Source organism: Molothrus ater, chromosome 9 (assembly GCF_012460135.2).
Source record: "Molothrus ater isolate BHLD 08-10-18 breed brown headed cowbird chromosome 9, BPBGC_Mater_1.1, whole genome shotgun sequence".
Classification (NCBI taxonomy): domain Eukaryota; kingdom Metazoa; phylum Chordata; class Aves; order Passeriformes; family Icteridae; genus Molothrus; species Molothrus ater.
In genome coordinates, this window is record NC_050486.2 from 26,366,985 (window position 1) to 26,379,589 (window position 12,605).

At 40.0% G+C, this 12,605-nt stretch overlaps 1 protein-coding gene across 3 annotated transcripts in view; it reads right to left on the bottom strand.

The window, feature by feature from the left end:
* Positions 1–12,605, bottom strand: part of USP24 (ubiquitin specific peptidase 24) — a 61,851-nt gene that overhangs the window by 15,261 nt on the left and 33,985 nt on the right. For all 3 annotated transcript variants that reach the window (XM_054515729.1, XM_036387569.2, XM_036387570.2), the window contains exons 31-48: positions 10,678–10,775; positions 9,858–9,953; positions 9,314–9,542; positions 8,289–8,448; positions 7,845–8,000; positions 7,209–7,279; positions 6,308–6,468; positions 5,848–5,909; positions 5,322–5,513; positions 4,960–5,077; positions 3,525–3,669; positions 2,699–2,818; positions 2,345–2,470; positions 2,035–2,133; positions 1,741–1,823; positions 1,388–1,529; positions 958–1,077; positions 342–562 (exon numbers count right to left, since the gene is read on the bottom strand). In XM_054515729.1, coding sequence (XP_054371704.1) covers positions 342–562; positions 958–1,077; positions 1,388–1,529; positions 1,741–1,823; positions 2,035–2,133; positions 2,345–2,470; positions 2,699–2,818; positions 3,525–3,669; positions 4,960–5,077; positions 5,322–5,513; positions 5,848–5,909; positions 6,308–6,468; positions 7,209–7,279; positions 7,845–8,000; positions 8,289–8,448; positions 9,314–9,542; positions 9,858–9,953; positions 10,678–10,775 — 2,399 coding nt within the window. The remainder of the gene's footprint in view (positions 1–341; positions 563–957; positions 1,078–1,387; positions 1,530–1,740; positions 1,824–2,034; positions 2,134–2,344; positions 2,471–2,698; positions 2,819–3,524; positions 3,670–4,959; positions 5,078–5,321; positions 5,514–5,847; positions 5,910–6,307; positions 6,469–7,208; positions 7,280–7,844; positions 8,001–8,288; positions 8,449–9,313; positions 9,543–9,857; positions 9,954–10,677; positions 10,776–12,605) is intronic.

The following is a 12,605-nucleotide window of genomic DNA, read 5'->3' on the forward strand; positions in this document are numbered from 1 at the left end:
GACAAGCCTGAACTCACATTTGTTTTGACAGTAAAAAGAAAGCTTAGTTCAACTGATGTCAAAGTTGCATTTTAAAAAATAACCTTGATTAAAACTATGAGAAGCACATCACCTGCAAGTCAGTGTCACAGGGAGCCCTCAAACTGCAATCCAAGGTACATAAGAATTAATGAGCATTTTATTCTGTGATGTCCCATATCACTGTGTCATTGCCTCATGATAGGTGCTGAGAAAGGGAAGAGTGGTTCCAGAAGAGCTCTGGATGGCTCCATGCACCTTCCCAGAACAAGAAGCCTTTAGACAGCTCTGAAACCTCCCCCACGAACCTTCTTGCCCGTTACCTCCTGTCCTTGATGAAGGAGTAGTAGTGCCCTGCATGAGCCTGGCCACTGTGGACAATCACACCAACGAGCTCGTAGTTTTCTGTAGGGGCAACCTTCTTCCTTGGGGAGCCTCCTCCTCCCTGCTCTGTGCTCCTGCCATTTTCCCCCACTTCTGAGGACGAGTCCTGACGAGCCATCCCTGACACAGTGTAAGGTTCCATGTTCAGCATCCAGGGAAACTGTTTGAAGAGATACTTTGGATTAATCGAGACACTGCAGTGTGTACACGCTTTGTGTAATTTTGTGAGAATGGTATCAATACTTCCCACATTGGGAACACCAAAGGAAAATAGGGAACTTCAACTTCTTATGGTTGTTACACAGATGTTAAATAATAAACTCTCTTTAAGGAGGTTTTTTTGCCTTGCTTTCTGAAAGGACTCCAAGAATGTTGCAAACAAGGAAAGCTCTAAGGAAAAATGTGTATTTTCTGTAGCACTACCATGTTATAATGTACCACATGCTCAAAATCTCTGCTCAAAATGTGAGGCAAAGAAGGAAAAATGAATAGCAAGAATGAGAGTCCACTGCACAAAGTATCTGGGGAAGGCACCATAAAGCAAAGCTTTCTTACCCTTATTTGCTCATCGTATTTAATAGAACGGCCACTCTCCCAGTCAAAGCCAAACCTCATCAGGTGAATCACCAGCAGGCTGGGCAAAACCTTAATGCAGGTGCGCTTCACTGTAGTTCTCTTGAAAAGAAACAAGAGTATCACCTCTATCTGACACCCCAGGCCATCTGCAGCATCCTTCTAGAGATTCACAGTGAAAATCCAGCCATGGGAAGTCATAGGTGTCCATAGGATGACTGGGATACATCTCAATGCATTACACAAAACTTTACCATCCTGCCATCCCTCTAAACTTTTAGAGGCATTGAACCTTTTGTCTTCAATGCAGCAAGAGTGAGCAGCATCTAAGCATGGTTTCCATGACCATGTAATGCTTATAAAACATCAAGCTGCCCATGAATCTTCTTTCACAAAAATTAAGAATCAATACCTTTTCTTTGCACTTTTCACAGTAGTATGCATTGCTTCCTTCCAGAACCTCTCCTCTAACAAACTGATCCAGTGATATTTCCAGGCTTTGACATGAAGTCACACCAAGGTTGAGAGCCATGAAGGCTTCCTCACGCTCATACCTAAATTCAGGAAGAAAAACAGATTAGGATTTACCCAACTGGCAGGAACAAGACAGATGTTTAGGAAAGAATATTGCCTTTGCCCCACAGCTATCAAAGCTGTGATGCTCACAGGGGCATTTAGCTACTTGCCAGTGCTACTTTGACCTACATACTTTAATAGTTCTGGGAGCACATAACTTGGTAACTGATGCACTGAATATGACATTACCTGTGAGGACAGTCCTTGCAGATCTTCTGATCAGAGAAGATTCCTTGAAAAGTATTCTTAAATATTTGGTCTCTTCCTATTTTCTGTTGGAGATGTAAAGTTAAACATCAGTTGGATATATTGCAGGGTGGAAGACCAAGAAATCAGTAGGAATTTTAAACTCCTGAATACAGTGCAGATTATAAAATAAGCTAAAAGGCTCTCTGCCTTCTTTTCTAGAGATCAAAGCAAAAAGGGAAAAAAGGTACCACGGATATGCATATGAAACAGAAAAGAAATTGCTAAGGTTTTTACCTTGAGGTACTCATCCATTTGATCTATAAGACTGGTGAAGAACTCATAAGCATCCTGTTGCTCTCTAACATAAAGTTCCTTATTCCACATCTTGAAAATCTATATAAAATACAAATATATGTTAAAAGGTGGTTGTTTCATATATAAATATATCACTAAGAAAAGTATTTTTTATAAAAATTTATTTTAACATGTTTTGTTTTTTTTGAATTAGAGCTTACTTTATAAATTCTGCAATTGAAAAAGGCTGAATAAATGATTACTTTTTAAGTAGAAAAGCTATAGACTCTAAACAAAAAGGATGCAATACCTTCCAAAAGTTCTCAGGTACATAGTACTGTAGCTTGCTTTCCATCAAATGACCAAAAAGAGATTGAACTTGATAGAACACATTGTCATCAGGATTGTCAGTATCATCATCAATGGAAAGCAAGGCCTGGAAGGAAACAAATAACCTTATTAAATTGGTTTTTGGAAAAATCATTACTATAAGCTGTCATGGCCCACAGCACCACAACTTAAAATTTATGTATTTATTGTGCATATTTGTACACACACAGTTGCCTTTTCATTTTACAACTTATTTACGAATGGTGCTAAGATGCAGTGGTTCAAGTGAAAGTAATTCTAAAAAGAGGATTTTATTGGATGCTGAACTAATTACCTCTGGGAGACCAGGCTGCATGTACAGCTGCTGGAAAACAGCATTCATGTAACAAGTAGCACCACCATTCTTCAGTCCCACAAATCCAGAAATGGAGCGACTGTCCACTGGTGGAAGGTACTAGAACGACAAATACATTTTTTGTCCCAAAAACTTTGAAAAAATATGAGACTTCAACAATATTCTATAGCTTTTATAACCACCTTTGTATTGTAGAATCACAGAATGGTTTGAATTGGAAGGGACCTTAATCCAGCTCCACCCCTGCCATGGCAGGGACACCTTCCACTACCCCAGGTTGCTCAGAACCCCATCCAGCCTGGCCTTGGACACTTCCAGGGATGGGGCAGCCACAGCATCTATGGGTAACCTCTGCCAGGACCTTCCCACCCTCAAGGAAAGAGTTTCTTCCTGATATGTAACCTAAAACAACCCTCTTTCAGTTTAAAACCATTCCCCTTGTATGTGAGCTGTTAAGAACAATTTAATGGAAAACCAGAAATATAAATTCTGAAATCTGCAAGACCACTGTATTCAGTCATTTAAATATTTAACACATTGCACAACACTGTTGAAAATGGCTTAAAATCTAATAATAAATAAAATTTGTAATATTTAGGAAATACTTCTCACTCAGACAATAACAGATAAAGACACACTGGAGTATCTGCTTCTGAGGAAGATCAAATGTATCTGCATTTCCCCTAAGCTGCATTGGGGCATTTTAAACTGAAGACCATGGAAATCTCATGAATGAAGCAACAAAGTGAACCATGCCCAGCACCCCAAACCATGCTAAAACAAATAAAAAAAGCTTCTGGCTTACATCAAACTCCTTGGTGAGTGCAGGGTCACACTGGTGGTGCATGGAAAGCAGCTCCTTTGTAATAAGCTGGAGATTGGAGGGTGAGCTATCAGCCAGCATTACCAGCACCTCATAAGCAGCTAATCTGCTGTCTGCTGTGCTGCACCTGCAAAGAAAACCACATCTGAGATCTACTGGCTAGATGACTCAATTATTTCTAATTCCAGAAAGCTGAATTACTCAGAACAAGCAACAATTAATGTTCTGAAGAACACTTTGAGTGATTAAACACCCCTGAGGGACTGCAGAGTGCTTTTTTTTTATTTCTTGGGGTAGGAGAATGGGGAAGAACCCAATGAGAAGAGTGGCAAGAGGAATATTCCTTTACTGACAGGGATGCACTTGCTAACATTCAGTAGAAGGAAAAGGAGGTGCTCTAAAAGAAGACAGAATTGGTTGCATGTCTGAGGACAAACAGACAGACACTCTCCATCATGTAACACTGATGGAGATAAAATGACTTTTTTACAGGGAGGGAAACTTGGGAAGAGCTAGACCAGACAACATTCTTGGTACAAGAGATGAGCTTAGACCTGGGCTAGACCAAAACCCCTCCCATCTCAGCTCTTTTCAGTAGTCACTCAGCACAGCAGCTCTTTCTTCTGAAGGCCAAAGGTTTTATTTACACTAGGCAATAAAAAGAGTATGCTTGGGATGAACTGCAGTGGAACAAAGCTGGACCAAACACTAAGGTGGATCAAGTCCCATTCATTTCAGGGGTTGTTAAATGTTCCACTGAAACCTTTTTGTAGGTTTGTGGAAAGGCAGTGAGGATATGCCTGATCTACCACCAACTACTCAGTGCAACACAAACAATCCAGCTGCACTAGCTCAGAAATCCACATGAGGTAATTTACACCCACCCCTTCAGATATTGTACGGCCATAACAGCTGTGACAGGAAGGAGAAAGCCCACTCTTTTTTCTCCAGTTGATCTATTCTGGGCTTTATCAGCTTTCTCAGGTGCAAGGAGACTTGCTGGGTGTTAGCTTTTTTACAAAATAGGTAGGCAGAAGGGAAAAAGGAAATAGTGGAACTTTTGAGATTCTCTTTTACAAGGAGCTTGGGAAGTTAATTTCCTGCTCATGCTCCAATTTAGCCAACTTCCCAAGCAGTAACAAGCTAAAGGAATATTCTTTGGACTCATGAAATCAGCACTCAGTTGTGCCTGAAGTTCATCATTGATCTAACAAAGCACAGACTTTGAAGTACAGAAATGCAAGGATATTAGATCATACAAAAAAGTATAAAATGCTATTTGGGCATTTATGTAGGAAGTGTAGAAAAGTGGAGAAATGCTCCACCACTGGTATTAAATCCTGCTATCTGTAGGGTTTAATACTGACATTTGCATTCAAGACATTGAAGGAAAAAAAAAAAGAAAAAGAGTTTTTACTTTGGATGGAAGTCTTGCTGACTGATTGCAGCACTGCCTGCTGGGGAATGGCTGTTCAGAATAATCCTGGATGCTCGGAACAGGAAATCATCCAACAATGGCTTAATCAAAGATGAACCTGAAACACAGCAGTCTACTGTTAAATACTTACACTGTCACTGCAAATGCCAAAAAGGTGTTTCATAACAACAAAACCACTTCATAGCACCATGTCAACAAATGTTTTATCAAATATTAAAGGTACTGCCAAAACCAGTCCTTAGAGCTCTGTATCACTTCTACTGATGTCTTCACATGACTGTCCAGTCATGTGTTAATGCAGAATTCCCACCAGTCTAGTCAATTTAAAGAGGAATACTCACCAACCATTTCCTTCTCTGCCCCACAGAGTGAGAGGAGAGTCTTGATGAGCCTCAAGTGTCCTGCTAACAGGATGTTATCAGCCTCACTGGTCTCACACTCCGCCGTGCGGTTGGGCTCGAAATTGTCCAGCCAAGTGATCTCATCTTCTAACATGGCAGCTGGGCTTATCTTCAGCTGCTCCATTTCTGATGCTGCAAGGAAAATAAAAAAAAAGGAACACAGTAAAAAATAGCAGCTTTGGAAATGCAGAATATAAATACAAAGAATTTCAAACAGTTTGGTAATGATCTAGTTTTGCCCCCATGTGTATCAAGTAAACCTTCCACCAGGGAGCTCAGTTCACTTTCCAGAAGGAATGAGCTAGCCAATGCCAAGAACAGACCATGCCAGGCACTAGCACAGCACACTGGCAGGACCCTCTGAGCTCAAGGTGTAGTAACCCCCTTCTGCAGGCAAGTCTACATCTTTTCTACAGCTTGGAAGCTGCCATCAGAATGAAGAAATCAGGTGTCTGCACATACTCACATGTCAGGTCATCCAATAACTGACATCTCAGGTCAAAATATTCTGTACACTGGGACAAAAGTCTGAAACAGATATAAATAGAAAAAAAGTTTACTTAAAATCAATTTTTCTCTAACCAGCTGTCTTTAAAGTCTGTGTGCTCTGTCCATCTAACCCAAAGCAGCATAACCATCTACGTGTGCTTCTGCATGCTGCAGCTTAAAAAAATTCCTTTCCAACAGTTACTTCTGAATGTTAGGAATCATATTGAATCCTCATTTCTTCCCTCACCTCATGGCAGTTCTAGTTGACAATAAAACAACAACATGCTTTAACTTCTCAGTTACTCCTCTAGAAATTGCAAGATGTCTACTTCCAACACTTGCCAAGTGTCAATCCCTTTTTCCTCAGAGCTTCCACAGTGTTGCTCATTTCAAAATATGTCAGATTTTCTTCCTTAATAAACAGACATGTGACTTACCTCTGGTTGATTCCTCTCATGATGCTGGTTGGTGACCAAAGAGGCAGCTGGGCCCCAAGAACAACACTCAGGAGGAACTGGTTTGGCTTTTGTACGTCTGGGTGAGCTGATGTGTCTGTCTGGCTAAGGGTGTACAGCTGGTCACAGGCAACGCGACGAATCTGCAACAGGGTTATTGTCATTGTCAAACACCTTCAGTTAATCAAGGGTTGCAAAAATCCCCCACACTCCTGTTATGTTAGAAATCCAACAGAAGAAATGCACATTGCAATGGTGCAAAACAGGCTATGAGCTCTGCACCCACTAGCCAGGGTTTCTAGGAATGTAACAAACCCTGTTCATCCCTGAGTGAAAATTTCTGATAAATACAAATTGTAAATACAGATAAAGGGTGAGATGCAATGACTTCATGCAAAATAAATAGATGACACATGATGAAATGAGCTAAGCATAAAAGTCAATAGATTTTAGAATATCCTAGATAATCTTAAATCAAAAAGAATGAGTTTTAGGAGGGTTCCGACACTTGGAATAAATTTTCAGAATTTCAGGAGTATCCATCAAATTTTACCCAAATCAAAGTAACTTAAAACTTTCCCTAAAGTACTAGTTCTACAGAATTTCAGTCACCAAAATGTGACTATTTTCTTTAGACTAGTCACAGCACAGTCCTGTGCATCTCATGGATGAAACAAGCCTAGAAAATGTAATACTACAGCATTTTCTATCAACCCATCACCAGATACTGGAATTACTAACAATTATACAAAGGTTATTTATTCAAATGCTAATCTGTGTGAATACTTGCAATAAACAATTTTATGTTCAGACTATATGAAATTATCAAAACATACACATTTCAGAAGGAGCCTTTAGAAAATTTTTAGAGGAAGACTCTCACCTCAGCACTTGGTGATCCAAGCAGAATATCAATGATGAAATCAGCAACACAAGGCAAATTGTAAAAAGATCCTGGAACAGGAGAGTAACAGGCTATCTTATTAAAAATTATATTTTAAAATAAGTCAGTTACAGTCTTGCATTAAGATACCACAGGACCTAGAGGACATCAATACTGAAAAGCAGTAAAGGCTATTTCCTGATTTTCTTCCCTCACCAGAGGCTGCCACCATGATATAACAGCATTTTCCTTGCCTTCCTGCACCACCAGTGTTTACACTGGTACACTTGTGTACACTTCCTGTACACAAAGACTCAAGTACTAAACAGGAGCTATGCAAACAGCAGCACTTAGAGAATTACAGACTTCAAAAGCAGTGCAAATATTTATATTCTAGCAGTAAGTCAGCTTTCTCAAAACATTTTACTGAAGCATAGCACTACATGCCTTATTTCAGTCCTGGAAAAACTCTCCCTGAAATTTTTAATAAAATGCTGTGTTTTTTGCTTGAGCTGTCTTAGCTAACAAAGCTCCAAGTTTCTAATTTTTTATTTTTTTTTAACTCGACTGTATCCAAAAGCCTCCTCCCACCTGGCTTATACTCCAAATACTGAATAACCCAATTTGTTTCCATACCTAGCTGCTGACTACGTAGCTGAAGGCAGGTTACTAAGAGAGACAAGGCTTCCCCAGCAATGAGAGCATCTTTGGTGGACACAGACTGCTGCCTCACACAGATCCCAGCGTGCAGTGCCGTGGGCTCCCCTTCACTTCCTGAACTGCAGTTACTTCCTGCATTAAAAAAGAAGAACAAGTGCTATAATTCATTAAGTTTTACTCAGATGTTTTCAGCTTTTGGTCAGTTCTCTGCAATTTAAAAACTTCTCTGAATGCCTGATGAATGTACATAAATTTGCTCAGATTTTTTTGTAATTTAGTTGTATAATGTCCCAATTTAGTTGTATAATGTCTCTCTTGGGAGACCCAAGAGGATGAACATCCAATGAATTCAGCTTCAAAGTGCTCAGTTAAAATTAAACTAAATGCTTTTAGACTGGTTTAGGGACACAGTTAACCCACCTGAGCTGCTAAGTCTGTTTCTAATCCCAGCAGGGAAGAGAGTGTTGCTCTCTTTGATGGGCTGACTACTTCCCACGAGGTCCAGGCGTCCTGCAGCAGCAGCCCATGAGAGGCGCATGAAACAAGCCACTGTGGAGGTGAAATCATTCACCTCCATGGTCTGGAGGAACAAGAAACAGCAATCACTTCTGTGATATTCAACAACATTTGTCAATAACAGGGATGAGAGGAATGTATCTTCTGGATACAATGGATTGCGTCAAATTGACATTTACATTTGTTTTCCACTTTGTTCTCTACACAGGTTCAAGGATTCAAAAGTCTCTTTGCTCCCAATGAGAGATTGGTATTGCTGTCTTAGGAGAAGTAATTAATTTTTTAATTCCCCAAGAGGATAGATACCCTTGTCACCTATCTGGAGGCAGTCATGCTGATTTCAATTGTTCAATCCATTTGGGAAGCACTGCCCAACAACCTAACAGCATACTTGTCACATTAACTATGAACTTTCTTTCAACTGGACTCAATGGGTTTTCAAACAACATTTTTTTAAGGTACTGAAAATAAAAAAATTTCTTTTTCTCCACAATACCATCAGGCAAATTTAATTTTTAATGAGCTATTTGGAAAAGCTTGTCCAATTCTTTCTAATTCAAAGTATCATGGATTATAAAGCCACAAGTTCAAGCAGGAACCTTCTCCTTTCAATTCACAGAAAATTAAAAGAGTAAGATCTTAAGAGTTAAGTGTGACTGAAGAGAAATCACAAGTAAGACTTCTTTGTACATCTATTTCTTGTCAGCACTTTTGGGGTACTGCTTCCCTTTGTAGTGCTAAAATAATTTATGAGAATATGTTAAAATTCAGATCAAGACTGGAAGAGACGCTGATGGTCAAGATTTTCAGAGGCTTTTACATGGAGCCAGGGCAAAAACCTGCATAAAAGACTGATTAAAAATCTCAGAGTTATACAGCTGTCATTGGAGACAACACTGCTACATCAGAACCATCCAACACTTCCTTACTTGTATGGCAACTCTTGCAGCTGGGATGATTTCTTCTACCCTGATGGAGGATCTGTCAGACACGGAGAGCTGGCGGTAGGAGGACTTCTCAGGAGTGCCACAGATGGACATCTGCCTGCTGGCCTGCCGGCTCACGTTGCGGAAGGGCCGCGAGGACAGAGCTTCCACCCCATCCTTGATGAAATCCTCATCCAGCAGGGTGGGCATTGTCTGCCCAACCAGCAAAAACCTGCATGCACAGAGTAAAAACATCATGGGCACTGTCTGCCCAAGCAGCAAGAACCTGCATGCACAGAGTAAAAACATCATGGGCATTGTCTGCCCAAGGAGCAAGAACCTGCATCCACAGAGTAAAAACATCTTGGGCATTGTCTGCCCAAGGAGCAAGAACCTGCATCCACAGAGTAAAAACATCAGGCTTGTATTTGAACGCTTGTAGAGTGAATGGAACAGAACTCAAAGTACCAATTAATCTTAAATATTAAAAGCTGCATGCTAAAAGCCAAGAAAGCAGCACTTTCTCTAATGAGAAGCAACTACATACCTTGCAAGCTGCAGGCAGATGGAATAGACTCCTTGTCTTGTTTCATAGTCCACCTCTGATGGGATGGAATCTCTCTGCATCACATTCACCACCAAACTTAAAAACAAATCAATAAGACAGACTCCATTTGGAAATGTTTCAATTAATTTGTCTCTATATTTCCTTCCTCCTATCCACTCAGCTGAGTTCCAGTTCAAAGTGACTTCTTTGGACGCCAACATCCTCATTTTCTCCTTTTAAATCTACAGATGGAAGCTTTCTGCTCCTGTTGGAAAATACTTCAAGACCTCTTGGGCAGGAGTGTCATGGACAGAATAACTAAGAGCAAAGTATACTTGATAAACCTCACACAATCAGTATTGTCAGGTCTTCCAAACCACTCACTGTGCCTCAGCTCTTGTCTGAAGAGTCTGAATTTTCAAGACTGTAATTACAAATTTAATTTGGTTCCCACTGCGTGACCTATACTGTGACTGCTTAAAATGTCCACTGGTGTCCACACAGAAGAGAGCAATGTGCACACTTGCAAATTTGAATTGAAACACTTAAATGTCACAAACTATCCAAGTATCAACTACTTTAGTACAAGCTACATTTCACAAGCTTATTTGTGCCTAACTTCATTTTGAGATTTAACAACATGTACTCTCTTAAATATGACAGCTACTGGACAGTGGTGGAACAGCCTTGGGTGGATTTTTTTTCTCAGAAAAAGAAGATGACAGGTGTATTAGTGTGCTACAGTATGGAAATAGGAAACCACACACAACTGCTAACTAAATGAAGTGCTACAAATTGAGTCAAGGTTTTGAAATCTAACCTCAAACCTCCTGCTCTGAGGAAGTTTTCACAGAAAGACTTGGCACAGTTTCTTGCCATTTCATCATCTGCAGTTGGCATCAGCTTGGAGCTCAGCACCTACAACAAATAAATAAATAAGCAGATGTAAACTACCACCCCTCTTAGTGTTCTTTACCTGTTGAAGTTTGAAAGCATAACAGAAAAAAAAATCCACTACAAATGAAGCAATTAATAATACACAAAACTGTAGTCAGTGAGAGAAATCTCATCTATTCAATAAATCTCAAATATTTAGAATAACCATGGCACCTACAGATGTTTATTCTGAATCAAAGCATTTTATTCTTACTGCAGTTTACATGTTAAGGGAACGGATGAAGTACATGGAATGTCATATTCTGGTTCACTTGTTTTTTCTTAGGAGCCCAAATTCTTCTTGGTTCTGGATTTTCAGTTCACAGTATCCCATAAAACACCCTACAGATGGCTTACTTACTGATTCACACCTTCTGAAATATAATTGTACCACTATTATTCTGGTGTTTCTTGGTAAAACATGGCTCAGGTAATTCTGGAGGCCTTATGAACATAACCACTCTATCATCCATCCTGTTTTAAACCAGCACTAAATTTCAGAGTGCAAATACACTCAGAAACATGGCCAGAAGGAAGTCTGTGGTCTCTGTGGGTCAGCTCTCATTTATGTCTATAATCTATTTCACTTCACATTAAAAAAACCCAACACCCAAACAAACCCAGCCACCAAAAAACCCCCCAGAGAAACCCCAAAACCATCCACCAAACAAACCCTGGGCCCTCCCAAAATCTCAGAAAACCCTACAGATATTATTCACTTTCTTGAAGAGTCTCCTTGGCATGTACAGCCAACAATGCTGCAAACAAAATACATCTCTTCCAGGTTCACAGATCAGAAGAATGTTACAGAGTTCCAGGCATGAAATCTTATCACGCCCTGGACATCTGCAACATTCAATTTTCATCTCTTTCATATGTTCTGCAAATTTCCTGTGCACATTTTTTTCAGAAAGCAGTTCAGACTGGTTCCCATCTTTTCACCAGATCACCAGCTGAGGGGATAAAAAAGCACATATTCCTTTTCCTGAGAAAAACCACTTTCCAATTGGCTTGACTGGCGTTGAGGAACAAGTCCACTCATATAATCTCCTCATCTAATACAATTTATTACTTCTCATCTCTTGCCAGAAAAGCAAGCAATTTATTACTTGCTTTTATTATTTTCTCTGGCACAGAAGCAGCAGATAACTGTCCCATCCTACTGCTATATAACCTGTCAGCTCAACAAGACACCCTAATCCATTTGCTTTGAGTTGTAGAACTTGTCAACACATTCCAAAGACATAATCAAGTATCTTTCACTCCAGCTGTACAGAAAAGGGGGAATCCTAAGGCAGGAGTGTGATGACAGTGTAGGAAGATGAAGAGCTAACATTAGACTGTGGAAACCTAAAGGGAAGCAACCACAAGAAAATTGCTACAGTAATCTTGGCACACACCATGAGGGAAAGAGAATAATTTTGTCTAATGTTCTGGAAGCAGTTGGCAATTGGTCCTCCAACTTCAAGCTGTTCAAATCACATTTGTCATGGGTCCTTATAAACAGTGGGACCTGCAAGCAGAACTAAACACTGTCCAGCTTTTAGTGTGCAGGTTACTGTGTCCTACCAACAACACCAGCTCAATTCCTGTAATTCTCAAAATCCATTCTCTGAACTCTAGGAAAGAATCTTTACAGGGCCCTATCCAGGATTTTGGCTAAAGAATGTAGGAGAATGCTTAGGGGTAAAAGATTGCTATATATTTTCTATATATTCCACTCTACCTGTGCAGCCAAAACAGGCCAGAGGCCTCTTGGCAAAAGCACTGCATGTTTGGATAGTGAAAATTCTTCCCAGCTGAATGCTTTGG